Here is a 22,993-nt window from a genome sequence, read left to right on the forward strand (position 1 = left end):
ATGCCCTCAATTCTGTAAAAGTGATAAAACTGTTTTGATTAAACTGGGATGCACTCACGAGTATTTCTTGCTGACAAAATGTTTTTAAAACGCGTTTCAGGTAATGTAATGTGAAAGCCAAATAGAAGCCAGCTTGAGAGCACCGAAGGCTTGGAAAAGTGGCTATAAAAGTTACCTAAAGAAACAAGAAATTTTTGTTTTCAATAATTATGGTTTATCCCTACAAATGTATTGTCAAATGAACTTGGGTTTTATCCCCATAAATTATTATTGTAAAAGTTGGTGGTTTACTCTGATAAACATATTTCCTAACTACGGTCCTGATGTATTCCGCTGCCAAAATTAATAAACACCGATACCACCCACTCTGAGGCTTGCGGCCGCCCGCTCCCTGGGAGGAGTCGGGGGTTGCGACAATGACGAACCAGTAACTGACTGGTAAACCACAACGTGACGAACCAGATACTGACTACTACGTAGATGTGTTCATAGCAGTGTGTTTTAGTGATAAAACACACTGTGACGCCATGGTTTTTTTTAGTGAACCACTTTAGAAGAAGAAGAAGAATTGTGACTTGAATGATAAACAATGAACTGATCCTAATATAACTGTCAATTCGATTTCAATGTGATATTTGATTTCCTTAAATTTCTCATATGTTAGTTATAATAAATATATACCATAAATAAAATAAATATCAAATTACCTTCTTGCCCTTTTCATTAAAATAACTACTTGCCACATGTCATTGTGTGGTGACTTTCTACACTTTATAGGAAAATTGGCTTTGTAGCCAACTCCTACTCCATAACTTTATATTCCTAAAATAAAATTTAATAAATCATTAATCATTAATCATTAATGTTAAATGGTTGGTTCCAACTTCTACACAATAAGCATAACTATACACAGTCACATCTTCAAAACCGAAACATATATATTTCAAATCGGACAACTTGCTTGAGTCTGAAAAAATTCAACAGATTAGTGATTTATTAACACCCCTACACCTAACTCCTAAGGCTGAAAAATTCAATAGATTAACGGTTTATTAACACCCCTACACCTAGAGGTGCACAAAATCGGGTTTTGTTAATACCTGGGTTCGAGTACATACCCAGGTACGGGTATAACCGACTTTTGAATTTTCGTGCATTGCCAATACCTGGGTTGGGTTCTGGTCTGGGTATTGGCAAGAAAATCCATACCCTCTGTACCCAAGTTTGGGTTTTCTATACCTGAGTATTATAATACCCTATTTCGTGCTCGGGTATGGTTCGGGTACGGTCCGGGTTTGGGTATAGATCAGGTTTTCAGGAGCATTTTTTTGTTGATTTTCAGTGTATTTTGAAGTGGTGTGACTTACTAAAACGTCATACCATTATTTATACCCCTTTTAGGCCTTGAAATCTGCCTAAAATAAAGCCCCAACACCCTCTAACCACCCACTGTGGACTGCAGGATGCTCTAATGGTCATTCCTGAAAAAACCCGGCCCAAGTTTTTTGAATAACCGATTTAGGTATTGCGAAAACCCGATTACGGGTATTACGAAAACCCGGTTACGCGTATAAATTAAACCCGGGTATAGAACAGGTACAAAAAAACCCGGTTACAGGTACAGGTTTTGAGGAGGATATGCGTACCCGGTCCGTACCCTACGTGTAGGGTCATGTTCAGGTATAAAAAACCCGGTTTCTAAAATACCCGGGTCCGGGTTCAGGTTTTTTGTGGACCTCTACCTACACCTAACTCCTATATGGGCTCATAATGGCACACTCAATTGGGCTTCTTAGTGTTGACATAACCCAGTCCAATAACGTTGCTTCCGTAACTTCCCACTTCGCTCCCGGTCGAAGATCCGACGACGCTGTTCATCTGCGATTCGATATTTTCAAATCAAATTCGATCGATTCGAAGAACACTGTGAATCGAATTCATGCACTAACAACAAAATCGATTGTTCATCTGTAACGAAGATCCATTGTTCTTACTTCATAACGGCATATTGAATTTAAGTTTAGAGGTGAAATCTGAAATTGAGGATTTGATATTTTGATCGAAGTGTTTCTGGATAGTAGAATTGTGTGTAGGTTTTAGAAATGGAAAGTGTAATGAACAGGATACGGAATTTGGATGCGTATCCTAAAATCAATGACGATTTCTCCAGTAGAACCATCTCCGGTGGTGTTATCACTATTGTATCTTCCGTTTTCATGTTTCTGCTGTTCTTCGCTGAGCTCAGTGAGTTCTATTTCTGTTTTTGTTTGATTTGTGACTGATTGTTTTGTTCGTATGATTTGTTTCAATCAAAAAAGTTAGGTTTAAGAAGTTTATAATTGGTTATTATATGTTATATTGTTAGACTGAGGAGGGGCTGTTTGTTTACCTCTTAATGAGAGGCTCTTAATGGTTCAGACCTCCGGTTCAGCACGCTCTTAATGGTTTGTTTCGTGAGCAAATGTCTGAATGATTCAGACATTTGCCTCTGAATGGTTCAGACCTCTTACTTACTGGTTCAGCACTTAACCATTTAGAAGTTGCCAAACAGCCTTGAGACTTTTGAATCAGAATTGGTGTGTAGTTTGGATTCTAAGGGAACAAAATTGTCAACATCATTGAACTTTTTGACTTTTAACTGCAAGTAGAATGATGATACTATAATTTCAACAAACATGTTCTATTTCATGCATAGTTATTAGGTTGAACTTTGGAATTATGAGGTGAACTGCTTAATTATTAATTTCTATAGTAAAGTAAAAAAAATAGATTGAGATCAAGTTTAACTAGTTCTCAATCTCTCTAGTCTCTCATTATGATAATCTGAAAAGATAACAAATTATGCTTATGGATAACACAAAATGTCGTGACTAACATCATTCATTTGTGTTGCCTACTACATCCATCAATGAATGTGTTTATAGTTGATGTAATCACTTATTATCAGTTAGACTAGGTGTTTAAGTTTTAACTGGACACAAAGTTCTTCTACTTAACAATGTTTAAATTCATTAGTAGTTAAGCTATGTTTGCTAATCTGTCGGTTTTCTTTTTCTGTATATTTTATAATTGAAATGTATTCTGCTGCGAATCAAGTACCAACATGTTTCACATTAATTGTCATATGTGTGTTTGGATGCAGGATTATATATTCAATCGGTAACTGAAACAAAGCTGGTAGTAGATACATCAAGAGGAGAACGTCTACGAATTCATGTAGTAATTTTACTATCTTTAACATAATTTTATCAAGGGTTATTGGATTTTATCACCCCCAACTATTATTGGCTGCTGCCATCCTCAACTATCACTTGACGCCCGTCACCCCCAACTTAACACTTAGTGTGTTCTGTCACCACGTCGTTAACTAATCACTAACTTTTGATCTTGTTACTATACTTTTGGGGTGTCCTAAGATCCCTATGACACCCCCAAAAGTATAGTACCAAGATCAAAAGTTAGTGATCAGTTAACGGCGTGGTGACATAACATACTAAGGGGGTGTTTGGGGTTGAGTTTTGAAAATAGATTATGCGTTTTGAATAATCAAAATCAGATAATTAGCTGTAACAAAACGTGCTGCAGAAAGATAGTGTTTGGATTTGATTATGTTGTTTGATATCACAATAATCAGATAATCAACATTGTTTGGATTTGATTATGTTGTTTGATATCACAATAATCAGATAATCAACTATTTGAGTGTTTGGCAAGTATATATATTTCAACAAAATAAATAAGTGAAAACGTAAAAAATCAGTTTTTGGATTATCACGTTTTCCCGCAGCAAGGGGTGACCTACTTATGGATTATCACGTTTTGAACTCTACAAAACGTAAAAAATCACTTTTTATTAATTTTTTACCAAACACTCAAAATAGATTTTTTGCGATTTCAAAACACAATAATCAAATAATCAAGTTGAAAACGCAATCGCAAACACCCCCTAAGTGTTAAGTTGGGGGTGACGGGCGTCAAAGTGATAGTTGGGGGTGGCCGCAGCCAATAGCCAATAGTTAGGGGGTGATAGAATCCAATAACCCTTTTATCAGTTATGGTTTTTAGCTTCTAAAATAAGTACGTTTTTATTTTTGTATTAATCGTTATACCCTCAAAATTATTTGAAACTGCAGTTTGATATCGTTTTTCCCGCACTTCCATGTACAATACTCAGTGTTGATGCTATGGACATCAGTGGAGAGGAACATCTTGACATTGTATGTCTTTAGATATTATTATTATTATTTCTTGTCTATTTAATTTAAATCATAGTATCAAACATGCAGACATAATAGTTTTAGTGCTCCTTGAACTGGTATGAGATAACTGCAGATGAAAATTCTTGAATGTGCTATGCATAACTGATCAATTTTTTACCATTGTGCCATCCTACTGTTCTTTCTCGTAGTGACTTATGACCGCGTCCATACGTGCAGAAACATGACATTTTTAAAAAGAGACTTGATGCGAATGGTAATGGCATAGAATCAAGACAAGATGGTATCGGAGCTCCCAAGGTTATTATAAAAAAATATCATTCTCACACATCAATTTGTTCAGGATGTTTAACTCTTTTGGTACAAAAGATCATAGAAGACTATTTTTCTTATAACCGTTTCCTGCTTTGTTATCTATTGAGAACAACAGATTGAGAAGCCTTTGCAAAAACATGGTGGTAGGCTTGAACACAATGAGACATATTGTGGTTCTTGTTTTGGTGCAGAATCGGTAAGCTTCCTAGCTATTTTCTGCCATTTGATGTTATGTGCAAATTCTTCAAACTATCCCTGAGTTTTGCAGTCAGATGAGGAATGCTGCAACTCCTGTGAGGATGTTCGTGAAGCATATAGGAAGAAAGGATGGGCACTGTCAGATCCAGACTTAATCGATCAGGTAATCTGCGTGTCTCTCTATCACACATGTGTACCTGGATGCCTATCTATGGTTGTTTTTTATTTTTTTCCCATGTAGAATCAGGGTTTCTGCTTTTTATTTAGTCTTTTGTCCTCCAGAATTCATTAAGTTAAAGTTACGATGGATATGAATTTTAACTTAAATGCGCAATTAGATCATTCCTTTTGTTCCATGCCAAGTGATTCATCTTGGAGTGCTAATATTCATAAGAGAAAACTTTAGGCAAATTGGAAATAAATAATCCCACCTAACTCAATTGGCCGATAATAATCCGAACTGGTCATTTTTTTTTTTTTTTTGTAAAATAGTTCGCCGTTAAAATAGCTTAACGGAGTTAAGTTTTTTTCCGAATTACAAACCGAAGTTTTAGGGCTTTTGATCAGAACGATGATACGAGTCGGTTGATGCAAAACTTACCTCGAAATACTGCCGCAACCCACGAAAACGGTGATTCAATTCGGGTGTTTAAACTTCCAATTAACAAAAATCAAGCCATTTCGAGCACAATTTCGAGGTAAGTTTTACATCAATCGACTCATATACTCGTTCTGATCAAAAGCCCTAAAACATTGGTTTGTAATTCGGAGAAAAACTTAACTCCGTTAAGCTATTTTAATGGCGGACTATTTTACAAAAAAAATTGACCAGTTCGGATTATTATCGGCCAATAACTGACTTGGGATTATTATCGACCAAATTGAGTTAGGTGAGATTATTTATTTCCAATTCGCCAAAACTTTAAAATGTTAAAGCTTCTCAATTAGTATGTTTATTTATCTTCCATTTTATGTGATTTTAACATTTGGTGTAATTTTCGTGTCTTAGATTTTAGAGCACTGGAACGACATTTACTGTGTGATTTCACAAAGATCATGACAATTGGCAGTCATATTACAATTTATAAACGAAAAAGCTTCTTGATGTAGAGCTTAGCTTCTTTTATCATGCATATACATAAAAACAATCCTTTTTATTAGCTTCTTTAGTTGTACATAGAGTTTCTGTATTTCATTAAATCTTGTGTACTTCTTTTATGGATTAAAAAGGATGGAAATGTTATCTTGAATTATTTATAAATATTTAATAACTATCAGACGCCTCATACATGAAGCTAGCGCCTTCGCCTCACAAGTCACGCCTCGGCTTCCAGGCTCTTTTAAAAACCAAGATCAGGAGGATAAATAGGCATATAATTAGGAGTCTTTAGCCTTTCTCATTCCAATGATCCTGTGTTTTCTTTGGTGGAACATATCAGAAACCAATAATATATTATATGACACTGAACTGAAAACTCTTGTTTTTTTCTATCAGTGCAAAAGGGAAGGGTTTTTACAAAGGATCAAAGATGAAGACGGTGAAGGATGTAATATATATGGATTCTTGGATGTTAACAAAGTGGCTGGAAATTTCCATTTTGCCCCTGGAAAGAGCTTTCAACAAGCAAATGTGCATGTCCATGATCTGGTGACTTTTCATAAAGACAGTTTTAATGTAAGATATAATTGTGGCATATTCGTGTATAATTATGCAAATATGGTATTAGATTATCTTGTAATAATAACTGGCTCCTTTTTAGTACAGATAAGTCACAAGATTAATAGGTTGGCTTTTGGTGACCATATTCCTGGTGTGGTGAATCCCCTTGATGGGTATTTTTCTTCTCAGTTTATAATTCATAGTGTATTATTCGTGCTTTTAAATCATCTCCTCACTTATGTTGATTTGTAGTGTGCATTGGACACAAAAAGCACCAAGTGGGATGTATGAGTATTTTCTCAAGGTAAGTACTCGAGGCATGACACTTGCTATTATTTATCTATTATTTGTGCTTTTAAATCTTCTTAGAAGTTCTCATATAACATTGGTTGCTCTTTGTTTGTTTTTCTCTATTTCTACTTAAATAATTAAACATCACTTGAATAATGCTCAAACTTGAGATCAAATGATGGTATTAGATTTCTCAACTAGATGTTTTTTTTTTCTTTTTTTTTTTTTTTTTCTCATTTAGTGGATTTCACTATGAATTGGTATCAAAATCCAATATTAATCTACCTAGTCAAGTTTTCTGGTGACCGAAAGGAATCAATGCTCAATGCTGACTTGGATATAAATCTACCCTTTGCTACCTTTTGTTAGCTTTATTCTTTCAATTCCTATATTATATAGATCACTAGTTTTGTAATTAACTTTTTTTTTTTTAAATCTACAATGTTATTGGTATCAAAACAGCTGTACATTTTTCTTTAAAATTATTTATTTATATTGTTTTAATAATGGTGAAACAAAATCCTTTTGTTTTCCATGTAAAAGGCTTGAAAAGCTAGACTTGGTTCATTTAGTTTATGTCTTCTCTTCTTCACTGTTAGGGTTATATCTAAGGGGGTAATCGAGCTTGGTTCATTTAGTTTAACAAAGCTCAAGCCTGAGCTCGGCTTGTGAGAAACATTTTCAAGCTTGAGCCTGTTAATTAATTATTTGTTACTATACATATATATAATATGTTCGTTTAGGCTCGCGAGCCTGGCCGAGCTCGGTATATGAAGCTCAGACTCGTTTTTTTTAGGCTTGAGCACTCGGCTCAATTCGAGCTTTTACCGAGTAGCTCTTGAGCGACTCGGCTAGTTATAACTCTATTTAGTTTTGTTTTGGTGTAGTGGGTTTATTTTTAGGAGACACTTGTCACTCTATAATGCCATTTTACACTTCTTATTTTTAGGAGTCTTTGTAGAATAACTTAACCATTATGATTAACATCTTTTTCACTTGATTCACTGTAGCTTGATTATTGGATAAACATTCATATAGGAGTTGATATTCCTATATGGTATTATCATGCCTAGAAGGTCCGTATTTATGAGTAATATTATACTCTTTAGGCTTCTATATAACCACCCTCTTTTGTACGCAAGCAATATACGGTTGCACCCTTCAAGTAAATGTCGTATATATCTATGTGTAATGTTATACTCTATAAAGCCCCTGTATAACCCTATTTTATACACAATTAATATACAGTTGCAGCCTAAGTAACTGTTGTATCTAGAAGGTATGTATGTGTAATATTATACTCAACATAACTAGTTGATATACATTCGCAGCCTTAAAGCACCCCAGGTACCTTGAGGTTATACTTGTTATCTAGAATAACGTTATTTCTTGGAATAACAGAAATATATTGTCTGCCAGGTTGTACCAAGTGTTTACACCGATGTTAAGGGACACAACATTCAATCAAATCAGGTTTTCACAATTTTTCAAAATTATATAAAACTGCTATATAGTATTTACTTATAATAACACAGGGTTCATTTGTTTCTATCCTATTCAGTTTTCTGTAACCGAACATTTTAAAGGTGCTGAAGTGGGATATCTTAAGACACTTCCTGGAGTTTTTTTCTTTTATGAACTTTCACCTATCAAGGTCCGCTTTCTGCTACCTAATACATTTTTTTTTATTATATTATTCTTCTAAATTTAAAAAAAAAAAATTTGCAGGTTACTTTCACAGAGGAGCATGTTTCATTTCTGCACTTCTTGACTAATGTTTGTGCTATTATTGGAGGTAAAATTCCTTTTTTATTTTCTGCACAATTCTTACCCTTGAAATCGTATTTAATCGTTTGAACAACTATTTTGATCTTATAATCATAAATTTACACACTCTAGGGATGTCAAGAAAACCCGAACCACATGGGTATATTCTATACATTCAGGATTTGGTATTCGAGTATAGGATCAAGTCATCAACTTTAAAAGTTTTTGAATTTTGAGGGTTTGGGATACACGTGGTATTACGTGATACCCACCCGATTACCCAAACCCGTTACCAGTAGTTTAATTTCATAAAATGTGAAACAGGTGTTTTTACCGTATCCGGGATACTAGATTCATTCATTTATCATGGTCAAAGAGCTATCAGGAAAAAGATAGAGATTGGAAAGCTAAACTGATGAGTATAAATGTTATCAAGAAACAAATTTGCTAATTTCTTTTAAAAATAGAGATTGGAAAGCTAAATGTTATCAGGAAACAAATTTGCTAATTTATTGTGAAAATCATATTCTTACCCAAATTAGGATTATTATGGTTCGTAATTTCTAAATGTCGTGGAATATATGTATCATATGATATTCATATATACAATGTAAACAAGGAACGGAAACGGGGACCAAATTCTACAAATTATTAAACATGACGCTCGGAACATTTAATACTTGAAAGCGGGTAGGTCTCGGTCTTGTCAATCTGGACCAGGACTGAAACTAACGCGCCGATCTCAAGAAGAAATTAAACTTTTTCAAAACTTAAAAAAACGCGCAGATAGCCTTTATAGATCTTCTGGGCTCAAAACCATCATCAACATTCTATCCAGCTACTATTTGAGATTTGTTAATCACCTGCATTAATGGATTTCAAACCATCAAAATGAATTCCCTTGCAAACGATTGGAACCTACAAAACCCAGAAGTGATTTCAAGAAGACAAGAGGAAGAAGACCCGAATTGTTTGTTCCATGTTCCTTCAATTTGTTTGTTAAAACTGTGTATCTGCTAGAAGTGTGGTTTTGAGCATTTGATATTTCAAAAGCCGGTTTTCAGGTGAGTTTAAGATCGAGTTTTTGCAAGGGTTAGGCTAAACGTACCCCTCTCGAAAAATTACTTAAAAACTTGTCATTTTCTCCCCTAGAAAACTATTATTATTTAGAAATAATTTTTTTTATTAAAAATATTTAAATAACAATTCGACATGCTACAAAAAGGCAACACACCAAAACCAAACAAAAGACGGTGGTTTGTCTTGTATTTTTCTTTTGATTTTTTTTCCGGTTTTGTTTTGCTTGCATGACTGAAAAACTAAAACGTATAACAATAAGGGGCTGTTTGGCAACTTCTGAATGGTTAAATGTTGAACCAGTAAGAGGAGATCTGAATCATTTTTGTTCTTAATTTCTTTTTTGTTTATATATTTCATTCGGTAAATGAGTTTAACACATGTAATTATGTATGACAGGATCCTGTATGTTAGCTATGAAAATGAAGAATTAAAGAGATAGAAAGAACACACAAATATAGCTACTCATTACAACTTATTAACTAGCATATGTACACACACCTAACTTTCCCGCCTAAACTAACAACCTTTCACCACACACAAAAGCTTATTACAATTTTAACGCAAACGGCCCCTATACTTATGTTCATTACATATTTAACCTGTTCTATTAAAACAATAGTAACATAACTCCCTCCCTAACATCATTCTTGTCCTCAAGAATAGAAATCTGAGCTGAAAATCATCAAGATATTCCTGCGAAGCTTCTGAAATAGGTAAATCCTGTCAGTGAACCAAAATCTGTTAAACTGCTTTATCTCCTCTTCTTACGACTCTTTTATCCACAATAGCTCTTCGTTGTAACATAAAACGTAAACCCACCGGTAATGGTAAGACAGGAGTATTGGAACCGTAGGCTTTCTTCAACAAGGATGCATGTAAAACTGGATGCATTTGGGCAGTCTCAGGTAAGTCCGACTTATATGCAGTCTCAGGTAAGTCCGACTTCAAAACTATTCTTCGAAGAATGTATTGTTCTTTTCAGTTTCGCGGAATCTGCAAGTTTCTTCTTGTTCTTCGAGTGATATCTTGAAACCGAGCCTTCAAATAGACTTCTTACGCTCTGATACCAATTGTAAGTCCAGAGATCTTTGTAGGATTTCACAAACACGTTCAAGAGTGCGGAAAACAATTGAAAGTGATGAACAAGAAAGTCGATTGTATATTGATTACACACAAGTTGTTTGCTTGTTTGGTACAATATCGATTAAGAACAGAAACAATCAACAACACTAAGACCTAATGCTTTTCCCTAATGCTTTTCCCTAATGCTTAACCCTAATAATGAACTTAACATAACATTATATAGGGACTACATATAAATCGGTCCACATGGCCTAACCTAAGCCCACTAAACAACTAAGTCCAATAACCTATAAGTGTGTTTGATAAAGACAAGCGTATTTTATGGCCTTTCAAAATTAGGTGATGTAAATCTACATGACCTCTATAGTATCTTAGTCCCAAGAGAGGAAGATATTTATGAAAATTCAAACCCAGAGAGGATGACCCATTGCTCTAATCTCCAAACAACAAAGAATGACAACATCAGATCCTCACTCCTCTCACACCCAAATCCCAGAAATAGAGAATTATGATACCATATCAGATTTCACTGCATTTGCTAAAGCCATAACTTTTCTTACTAAAACTTTTGAGCAAAGGCTAAGAGGAGGAAATACCAAACAACAAAAGAGTGATAGAGGAAGGATGAAAGGAAAATCAAAAGAAAAGGGAAAATCAGAAGTGGTGTGCTACAAATGTGAAAAAAGGTACACTACGCATCAGAGTGCAAGTATAAGAAGTTGAAGGATGTTTCTTACTACGAAAAGAAGCTAGAAGAGGCTTAAAAGCAACAACAGATTAGCTCGATTACTAGAACAAATACTTGGTTAACAGATGATTCATCTGATGACGAGTAAGAAGAAATGGCCAACTTTTGCTTAATGGCAAGGATATCAGATGAAGAATCAGAGCCATCAGAAAACAAAGTAAGTTCAAACAATCAAGACTTGAAACATCAATTGAACAAACTTATGACAAATTTCAAATGTCTGAATGAAAAAGAATTTGCAGAAAACAAAAAATTTGATGAATTGCAGAAGTTGCTAACTGAAACTAAAATCAGAAAAAGTCTTTACTTGATGAAAGTTTAAATAAAGATGCCAAATTTAATTTTACGAGCAAGAAAGAAAAACATTGTATAAAAGATTCATGAAACTGAAATCAATGTTAAAAGCTTTCAACAGGCAAAGAAATTCATAAATTTTACAGAGGCTACACCTAAGAATAGAGGAGAAGGGTTGGGATACACAAAACTAAATCCAACAATCCCACCATATTCGTAAGAGCACCTGTATCAAATTCTGATAAACTAACATCAAAATCTGATGCAGAATCCAACAAATCTGCAAACTCTGATAATCTATCTTTCCCTTTAAGATCTAGTTCGAAGTTTAAGAAATATGGGTCAAAACAAACACACTCAGAAAATACAAAAAGAACTCATTCAAAAATTCAAAGATCTTTCAATCTTCCGATACAATTCAGATCATCAAAAAAATCTAACAAACTGGACTGTATGTATATTGAAATACTGAGATTAATTCAACATCTTTCAAAATCAAAAGAATCTGTAAAGGACTCAACATTTAACAGTAATTCTGATGATAACAGCTCATCTTAAGAAGAAAATACAAACATTTGTTCATCAGAAAAGTACCCAAACAGGCTTGGGTACCAAAGAATTTCTAACCTTTCCATTTCAGAACCATAATGTGCAGCAGATTTGGTATTGCAATTCAGGAAGCTCTAAGCACATGACTGGGGATAGGAGCTTATTCAGTAACTATAAACAAACTGGGTAAATTAGTAAATTTTGGAAATGATGTAAAGGGAAGAACTTTGGGGTATCATTGCATTACATGTGGTTACATTTGAAAAGGTGGCATATGTGGAAGGTTTGAATTATCTTCTAACTTGTGGACAATTCTTGATAAAGGCTTCAAGGTAACCTTCTTACCATATAGTTACTTATTGGTTGGTTTGGAAGATGATCAAATTTATATAAGTGGGGAAAGAATCGGAAAATCAATATATTACTTTGATTTCAAAGAAGAGGTTGAACACCCTCAACTCTGTCTATTTTCAAAGATAACAAGGGTAGTAGTTGGTTATGGCACAAAAGATTAGCCCACTTAAACTTTAAAACTTTACAACTTGCAAGCAAAAATTTGGTAAAAGGCTTGCCATTTATTTCACCAAAAAGGATAAAATATGTGAAGAATGTGAGCTGGGCAAATAATATAGAAGCTCACACAAAACCAAAATTGAATCTTCAATTTCTCGGAACCTTGAACTTTTGCACATGGACATATGTGAACCTGTAAGTACAGGAAGTTTCCAGGAAAGAAATATATGTTAGTCATCGTAGATAAATACTCATGGTACACATGGGTGGATTTTTTAAGAAAGAAAATGAAACCCCAGATCTAATCATAAACTTTGTTAAGAAAATAGAAAATCTATTAAAACAAACTATCAGAAAAATTAGACCTGATAATGCAACAGAATTTAAAAATTCAAAACTTGAGACTTTCCTACTCAGCAAATGAATTTCTCATGATTTTTATGCTCTAAGAACTCCATAACAAAATGGAGTGGGGGAAAGAAGAAACAGAACTTTGGTAGAGGCAGTAAGAAGAATGCTTGCCTATGCTAAATTACGTGCATACTTTTGGGTATAAGCTGTAGCTAATACATGTTTCATACAAAATAGAACTATCATTAACAAATGACATCAGAAAACATCTTATCACATCATCAACGGTAGAGTACCCAATATCAAATTTTTACACACTTTTGGTTGTAGATGTTTTATATTTGATGATTTTGATAGTGTGGAAAAGTTTGACAGAAAAGCTGAAAAAGGATATTTTTCTTGGATATTCTATGGTATCAAAGGCCTACAGAGTATTTGTCATAAATACTCGAACAATAAGAGAAAGTTTGTATGTACCTTTTGATGATTCATCAGAAACAGAGAATTCTGATGATATTCTAAAAGAAATAAACAGATAAAATCATCTACAAAATTCTGAACAACTTCTAGGATATGATTGGGAAAACAACTATAATAAAACATGCAAACATTAATCATATACTAACCCTGCAGATAGTCTGAAATCAACATCATAGATACAAGGTACAAATAATCAGAATTCTGATAAAAATCATAAAACTCAAACACAAGTCAGAATTCTGATCCACTTCACTCAGAACAGAACATTAACCAGGGGGAGCAAGTGGAACTTCATCAGATCAAAATAACGATCAGATAAATTCTTATAACAAAAGAAAAGGATAAGAAGACATTCTTCATCAGATATAACTGGTAATCCTGAGGAAGACATCAGAACAAGATCAAAACCTACTCATGAATGTCTCTACACATGATTTCTGAGTATGATAGAGCCAAAATCTGTCAACGAAACACTCAATGACTCAGATTGGGTACAAGAAATGCAAGGAGAGCTAAACCAATTAAAAAAGAGTCAAGTGTGGAATCTGGTACCTAAACCAACCAACAAATCTGTTATTTGTTCAAAATGAGTATTTAGAAACAAATCTGATGAACAAGGATCATAACAAGGAATAAAGCAAGATTAGTGTTCAAAGGGTATTGTCAGCAAGAAGGAATAGACTATGATGAAACCTTTGCACTAGTTGCAAGATTAGAAGCGGTCAGAATTTTCCTTGCTTATGTAGCATCTAAAGATTTCAAAGTTTATCAGATCGATGTAAAATCAGCATTCTTAAATGGTAAGATTGAAGAAGAAGTGTGTGTTCAACAACTTGAAGGTTTTGTTGATCCAAAATTTCCAAAACATGTTTACCAATTAATCAAAGCGTTGTATGGTTTGAAGCAAGCTCCCAGAGCATGGTATGAAAGACTCTCACACTTCCTAATCAATTCTGGCTTCACCAAAGGTACAATTGATACAACCCTATTTCTTAAAACATACAAAGGGCACACTTTATTGGTTCAAATATATGTTGATGACAACATATTTGGATCCACTAACCCAAAATTTTGCAAAAAGTTAGAAAATTTGATGACCAACCATTCTGAAATGAGTTTGATGGGTGATTTAAGTTTCTTTTTAGGACTTCAAGTAAAACAATAGAATGATGGCATATTTTTGAGTCAATCAAAATATGTCAGAACCACTTTAAAGAAATACTCACTTGAAAGTTGCTCATCTTAAAAAACTCTAATGGCCACAGGAAACAAACTAGGTTTTGATCCTGATGGTAAAAGTGTAGATATTAAAACTTATAGAGGGATGATAGGATTATTGTTATACTTAACAACTAGTAGATCAGACATCATGTTCTCAACATGTTTTCTAGCAAGATACCAATGTAATCCTAAAGAGTCTTACTTAAAGGCAGTAGAAAGAGTTTTCAAATATCTCAAAGGAACATCTGATCTAGGTTTATGGTATCCCAAAGGCACAAATTTAGACTTGATAGCATATACAGATGTAGATCATGCAGGATGCAAACTTGACAGAAAAAACACATCTGGTGCTTGTCAGATGTTGGGAGAAAAATTGGTGTGTTGGGCAAGCAAAAAGCAAAACTATGTATCCACATCCACAACTGAATCAGAGTATGAAGCTGCAGCAAGCTGTTGCTCACAAGTCCTATGGATGCAAACTCAGCTGAGAGACTAGGTGTAAATCTGACGAAAATTCCAATACTTTGTAACTCAAAGAGTGCTATTGCAATAACATCAAACCCAGTTCACCACTCAAGAACAAAGCATATTGATGTCAGATATCACTTCATAAAAGATCATGTGGAGAAAGGTAATATAGAAATGTATTTTGTTCCAACAGAAACCAAATTGCTGATATTTTACAAGACCTCTTGATGAGAAAAGACATAATTTTCTAATCAGTAAATTGGGAATGGTCAACTTGAGGTATGAAGAAACATAAAAAACAGACTTGTCCAACATCGATCAGAAATCTGATAACCCAAAGATTATCAGAAATATGATCAAAATACCAGAAATTCTAAAGAATCATCTTAAATCTGACAAGATTATCAGAAATCTGGTAAAACATCAAAAAAAGAAAGAAAAGGTGTCAACAAACATGCATATCATACGTACAAAATTTATTGTCCATACTCATTTTTTTATTTAGGTTTTTAGCTAATTTTATGTATATATATAAAATTAGTTTAATACCATCTTTGAAACCTTTGCTTACGTCACAAAGCAACAATTAAATTCATGTCTTGCATATGTCTTCACATTCATTGCTTACTCACCCCAGCTTAGAGAGAAGATCGAAAAACGACACCTGGACTGCAAATGATACATATCTCACACTTCCAGGCCGCCTAAATCGTAAATGAGATGAGAAATAAGTCAAAATATCCCTTTATTCCTCTAAATTTGACCCACTTGGAGATTTCTTTTTCACCATAAGTCACTTTCAACTCTCTCACTTTGCTCAGAAACCCTAACCCTAAATCTTCAACTTCTTCCAAATCAAGCAAAAGGACACATTCGCCCAAAAGAGTTTCCCTTGAACTACGTTCCTTACCACAACCTTAGGGTCGGCTGAACGTCGTCGGAGATGCATGAGTAGGATGCAGCGTCATCTTGGCCCTCATCATGCACGCCCCCTGGCCTTCGCCCTAACCGCCAACATCTGGGTTCACCCAGACATCCTACAATAGTTCTAGTACACTGCTAAACTCATCATTGAAGACGGTAGATGCAGCACCATCACCGCCTGGGTATTGGACAGGGTCATCATTCTGAATAAGTTTACCATAAAGGAAGGCCTCCACTTCAATGATGACACCGATGTTCTCAGCTTCACCCATGCAAAACTGGACAACACTCTATGGAATATGGGATATGGAGTGAATGGTGCAACAAGTCAGATAACTAAATTGGGGTTCATCAAGCCATGGCAGTTCTTGGTCACACCCTTGGGATGTGTTTTTCGAAGAAAACCGTCAACTTCAACAAAATCTCTTACAAACTTATGGAACCAGTGCATGCATTTTTGTATGACGTTCCATACAACTACTCTCATTATCTCAAGAGAGATTTCGTTAGCAACATCTATTCTAGCATACTATTTCTGATGTATCCTTGCTTTCTCGTGAAAGTGATCACAAGTCAGCTAGACTTTAGTGGAGTTCTGGTCTGGTATCCTAGAGCTGAGACTGTGTTTCAAAATAACTTCTAGAATGCACAACTCATGCCCACGAACAACAACACTGGAATAGAAACACATCTCTGGGCCTTAATTGCCATGATCTATGACATTGAGTGATTGCTGCTACTTTTTTTGCTTTTCTTTGTCGTTGTTATATATATATATATAAAGATGTATATTATGGTCTTTTTTTACTATGAGTTTTTCTTTTACTTTAAAAAATAAGGGGAGGAAAAAAGGAGGAAATCAATCAAAAGAAAACATAGTGTAAATGGTATAACAAAATTGACCAAATAAATGGAAAAATTTTCTGACAAAGTTTGATCAAAAGTAAAAAAAAATGGTCAACAGAAAAAAACTTGGAAATATCAGATAGAAAATCATTTAATGAACATAAATGAAATTCTGATAAAAATTTTCAAATAACAAGAGATCAACTAAAACGAGAATTTCTGCTAAAATATGATAAAAAGTCAAGATGAAACGATCAACAGAAAAGATTTGCATATGTCAGATAGAAAATTATTTTAAAAAAAGGAAGGGAAATGTTATTTCTCTTTCTCCAAGAAATGTTATTTCTCTTTCAATTGCTTTCTAATTCTAATACTCAAGGAATTATAGAAGCATGAGAAGTTCATCACAAAGTGAGAAGAAAAACATGTCCACAAGAAAAACTCACTATAAATACAAAGTTCTACTCTCACACTCATTCCCCCTTATCAAAAAAGGGTACTGTTTAATCTAATGACTTTATGATAACATCAACACTGAAACAAAACACTCTCTCATCAGAAAATATGTTAAGATTCTATTTGGTTCAACAGAAGAAATATCATTAATTCTAATACTGTTCCGATGACTTCCAGAGTCAGATATTTCTTTCATTGGAAAATCTATCGGACCCACAAATGTTATAACATCTGTTTCTTGGTTTTCTAAAATTTTTTCTTCAGGAGCATTTTCTTAACCTTTTGAGGCCATGATGTGTGTAAAAGTTTCATTTGAAAGGCTATTCATTTCAAGGGCTTCACCCTGTTCAATTTTTCTTGTTTCAAAACCTTTTGTAGGTAGAAACTTATTAGGTCTGATATCAAATAAAGGGTTTGCCAGTTTGCCTTTTGACTGCTTTTATGTTTGCCACCATATCCATAAACAATGTTTGAGATAGCTTGTAATTTGTATTTGTCAGAATAGCATATCCTAAATACTGAGTTTTTAAGGTATTTCATTAAAAGAGGTGGTCTTGGCAGACAAGCAAACCAAAAGTGTATGGAAAAAGAATTTTATTTTTGGTGGGAAGTGTGGTTTGAAATTTGTTGCTCCCACCTGTTGAGCATCATATCCCCTTTTTATGAACCCATTTTGTAGATCATTTTTAGGGATAGTTTCCATACATGCCATGTCATTTAGGTTGAACATTGTGGAGATGGATTATGGAGTTATTTGGATGTGTTCTCCTTTGATTTTCAACATGATTGTGAAGGGCTTTTTATCTTTGAGCAAAAAGTCTGCATTTGCCCAAATTCACGAAGTGTAGCCAGCTAAACTGGTGCGTTGGCGGTGACAATGGTATGGTATTTTGATGATGTATGAATGTCGATGATGGAATGGAAATTTGTATTCTTGTCATGTCTAACAAGATACGATAGGTAGTTATGGGGTGATTTGCGATTGAGAGCCATGAATGAAGGTTTTGAGTGTATCTTTTAGAAATCTTTTAAATAGATGATCTTTTGACTGAAAATGGTGATTTTTAATGCAATTTCGAAGTTTATCTCTTCGAGAAATTATTTGATTTTGAGAATTTTCATGGGTAGATGTATATTCTGTTTGGCAAGGGTTCATATAGGGTTTAGTGAACAGGGATGCTGACGTGGCCAACAATCACTTTTTGAATGACATGGTAGACTTCTATTCGTTCAAAACAAAGCAAAACTCTGTTTTTCATAGAAGTTGGGCCCCATTCAGAAAACCCATAGATGAAGGAATGTAAGGTTTGTTTGGTAAAGGTCTGTTCTAGATTTTGAAAACTCTGTTTGTTATCAACAGATGTTAGAATATAAAATAGTGGTTGGTACATCTGTTGACTGTTGTCAACAGATGGATGGAAGTAGATGTTTGAAACCACTGTTGGGTTAAAAACAAAGTTTTGGAAAGAAAACGGTGGTTACTTTTGTAAAAACAATGGTTAAGTTTGACCTTTTTAGTCACATAGTGGATAATGAATACATTGTTCTGTGTTGCAAATAGTGGTTGACTATAGTCAAACAGAGTTTTGAACCACTGAAACAGATGTTTCACTCCTTTGAATGGATTTTCTTTTTTGATGATTTTTAAACAATCTTTTTTTGAGAAATGAATAGAAATTTTGGAATTTTTATAATAACAAATTATTGTTTTATTAAGAAAATATCTTTTTGATGAATTTTCAGAAAATATTTTTCAGATATTTATTCATGTGGTGAAATGTGCTAGGGAAACCTTTGTTTGTGCTTTTAAATTGCCAACAGATGTCCCCTGCAGACAGTGGAAGTTTGTAATGAATCCCAAGCTTTGTATGCTTTGGATTTGGTACTTTCTTCCACTATATCATCCCTTTGGCAATGGTCTTTTGTGATAAGTAGTTTTTGAACTATTTCAAGCATATGTTGTTGACTCCCTGCAAGTGCTTTTACACTTGGGTCAACAGTTGTTTGACCATTTCCAATGAGCTGATTATATCCATGAGGATGCCTGGTTAGTCTTGGCCTTTTGGGCATGTGCACAGAATCATTATACCTAGAAGGTACTCTGTGACATGGTGGTTGCCCATAGCCTCTGGGATATGTGTTTGATGATGGGGCAATAATGTTTGGAACATCCTTGCAAACATGGTTGTAGGGGCATGGTTTAGTAGGTTTATGTTTGTCTTGTATATATTAGTAATGGGTTGGTTAGTTAAGGTGTTCGGGTTTGATTAGTTTGTTTATGGGTGTACGATTTGGGCTTGGCCCGGTTGTAACTAGGTCGCACCCTATGTACTATAAATAGGGTGCACCTAGGTCTTTGAATGGTTGCTTATTGTTAGAGCTTTGAACGACACTTTGTACCAGACAAGTCTTTGAACTTATGTGCAAGTCATCAATAACAATCGATTTCATCTTATTTTTGTTCTACACTTTCTTAGTTTTCCACAATTTGAGTGTGGTTGTGATATCCGATTGAAGATCTATGAACTTACAATTGGCATTGGAGCCTAAGAAGTCTTTCGAACGCTCGGTTTCTCCAGATATTACACGAAGAACAAGATTGAGGAGTTTGCAGATTCATCAGTTTGTAAAAGATTGAAAGGTTGAAGTCTGCTCTGTTTTATTTTTGTTTTAATCTTTGTTATTCAACTGATCATCTTTCTCTAAGTTTTGAAAGGTTTTAATTTACTGTTTGGTCGAAATTCTGAAATAATCAGAACATTTTTTATAGAACAGTTTGAAGACTGATTGAAAGTTTAAAAATTTTGTGTTTTTGATCTGTTTTGGGACGAATTGAGTGGTGTTTGCAGGATTTTCGGAGTTTTTGGTAGTGTTTGCAGGTTTTTCGGAGTTTTTGGTAGGGTGTGCGGTTAAGTGTGCGGTCCATTGAGGGTGTGTACGGTCCAAAGCTTAGTGTACGGTTCATCATCACTTAGTGTGAAGCCCAGTTAAGTGTGCGACCCAATTAAGGAGTGTGTGGCCCAATTGTCGTGTTGTGTTCGGTCCAATTTGGCTGTGTATGCTCCAATTCAGAGTGTACGGGATAATGTGCGACCTATTTGGATTTTTATCCAGAATTGTTGACCGTTGATCGTAAACTTGGACTTTGACTTGGATTTGGACCGTTTGACTGTGTGACCCATTGTTATGTTGAGCAATGTTGTATAATCTTCTAACGAGACTTCAGGTGCCTCCTTCCAAAAATTATCACATGTCCACGACTGTGTTTCGTTACATTCCTGCATCTACAAGACTAACCAAACTTGTTTTGATGGGTTAGTGAAATATAATCAAATATCGTTTACACCTGAAATATTTCTTTGAACTTATTCCAATGTCTCTTCGCTTGACAAAGGTTATATCATGACAATAAGCTCAAGTGAAAGATATTATAACCATACATAGCTAGCAAAACATATTAATGCACTTATGCATTTAACGATGGTACTTCTAGAATGAGAATCTCTACTTTGGTAGGAGATGATAATAGGCATTTATTATAACAAATGACTTAACAACCTTTAACATACTTTAAGGTTCAATTATGTCCATACTAAAATATCCAAACATCATTTTCTAGATGTACTTGAGGGATTAGTAAAATATAATTACATATATACTCGAACTGTAGTTCGAGTAATAGTTAGGCCGTGCCAAGGTCATTCAAAAATTCTCCCTCTAAAAGCTCGACAATTTCTCTCGATGATGCCTAGACATGATTACTGTAAATTGCGATTATAGTGAACTTTTAAAAGTAGAATGTTCATAGAACATGGATAATTTAATCAAGCTTATATCCCTCTTTATGCAAATATCTCGAGTTGTACAACACTCGACCCAACTATTTTAGTCCATACATATTTCCTCAACTTCATATAATACGTTCTTGTGGTTTTGACATCATTAATGCTTCTAGGATTATCAATCCATGAGGGAATTCTTTCCATCTTATCCAAATATGCATGTGCTTTCACTCTTAGAAGTTTTGCTATATAAACTTGCCCTTTTAACACATAGATATCTATATCATATGCAAAAATATCAAGAACACTTGCTTTTATCTCCAAAATCCATATTGTACCATGTTTGTACACTGTGTACATTGAGATGCCATAATAACCAGGTACACATTTTCTATGTGTGTTTATTGGAGTATTGGTGCACTATAATTACATCCATAAGGTGTTTCAATTAACCTCTTAAGCACTCAAATACTTTAGGATACTCATGGGGAGTTCCAATTATATTCAATTCAATAACATATACAACATGTATATGTATTCAGATCTGAATTTATATAATAATCATAATATTCTCAAGAACTTGTTTTATATGACTTAGTATCAAGTAATACATAACTTTCCTAAGACGCGTGTCAATTCTCTTTTATATATTACCAGACTAATAAGATATTGGAAAGTCAATGCATCCACCACTGGAGAATACGTTTTCTCATAATCAATCATAGGTTTTTGTGAAAATTCTTGTGCCACCAATTTTGACTTATATCACTTAATTTGATTTTCACATGATTCGCGTAAAAGACACTTTTGTATCCAGCTTATTTTACAACTTCAGTTGTATGGACTGTTGGTCCAGAAACTTTCCATTTCATTAGAGAACTAATCTCTGCCTTATTTGCGTCATTCTATTTTGGCCAATCATTTCTTAGTATTCATTCATAGGCAGATCTTAAATCTTGATCCTTATCATATAATCATTTTAAGCTCTACATTATATACAAAAGTATAACGATGTTGATTTTTATTACGATCCCATACATATCTTAGACTTGATACAACTTATCGAGATCTCTTTATTTTCAGGTACCTGAGGTTTTTCTTGAACCATCATGTCTAATGTCTCTGCAGGAGATACTATTACTATAACCTCGACTTGACCATCTTAATTACTTGCTCCAATTTTCGAGGAATTTTATTATTGGAATCAACTAGTCTACTACGCTTTAGGCGTGCAATAGACTCATTACAAAAATATGTGGTTGTCCTCTTGGGACACAAATATAACTGGAGCATAAGCAGTTGATTATGTGACTTACTTAGTCACTCTATTTAGGTCAGTGAACTTGTCTGGTAACTTGTTCTTTAATATTGGTAAATGAGTTATACTTTAGACTTCTAGTTGATAGTTTATAGTCCGAGGATCAAGATGACTTCTAGTTGATAGTTTATAGTCCGAGGATCAAGATGACATGATAATTCATTTCACTTTTCACTTTTCAACTGCTTGTTATCTCCCCCTAACGTTGGGAACATTCATTCACTAAAGTGAAAACCAATGAGCCATAAACAAAATTCCTCACTAATGACTCTAAGTATTCAATCATAGACGATTATTTATACCGAACATATTCCCAAACTTTTTAGAAGTCCCATCTTTGTGCGGTGTGGTGGATGAGTTTCAATATATATTGCACAACCAAAATCTTTGATGAGACATCTTTGGTTCCTAACCAAAAACCAATTGTATGGG

At 34.3% G+C, this 22,993-nt stretch overlaps 1 protein-coding gene across 1 annotated transcript; it reads left to right on the plus strand.

Moving 5' to 3' along the window:
• The first annotated feature begins 1,789 nt into the window (after positions 1-1,789).
• LOC110912587 (endoplasmic reticulum-Golgi intermediate compartment protein 3) lies at positions 1,790-9,008 on the plus strand. Its single transcript, XM_022157355.2, has 13 exons — positions 1,790-2,244; positions 3,143-3,216; positions 4,134-4,217; positions 4,437-4,517; positions 4,648-4,728; positions 4,801-4,893; positions 6,226-6,405; positions 6,496-6,563; positions 6,643-6,694; positions 8,101-8,154; positions 8,243-8,335; positions 8,410-8,476; positions 8,773-9,008. Exons 1-13 carry the CDS (start codon positions 2,103-2,105, stop codon positions 8,862-8,864), a joined length of 1,161 nt encoding a protein of 386 aa, XP_022013047.1. The 5' UTR covers positions 1,790-2,102; the 3' UTR covers positions 8,865-9,008.
• The last annotated feature ends 13,985 nt before the right edge of the window (positions 9,009-22,993 follow it).

This window comes from Helianthus annuus, chromosome 15 (assembly GCF_002127325.2).
Source record: "Helianthus annuus cultivar XRQ/B chromosome 15, HanXRQr2.0-SUNRISE, whole genome shotgun sequence".
NCBI classification, from domain to species: Eukaryota; Viridiplantae; Streptophyta; class Magnoliopsida; order Asterales; family Asteraceae; genus Helianthus; species Helianthus annuus.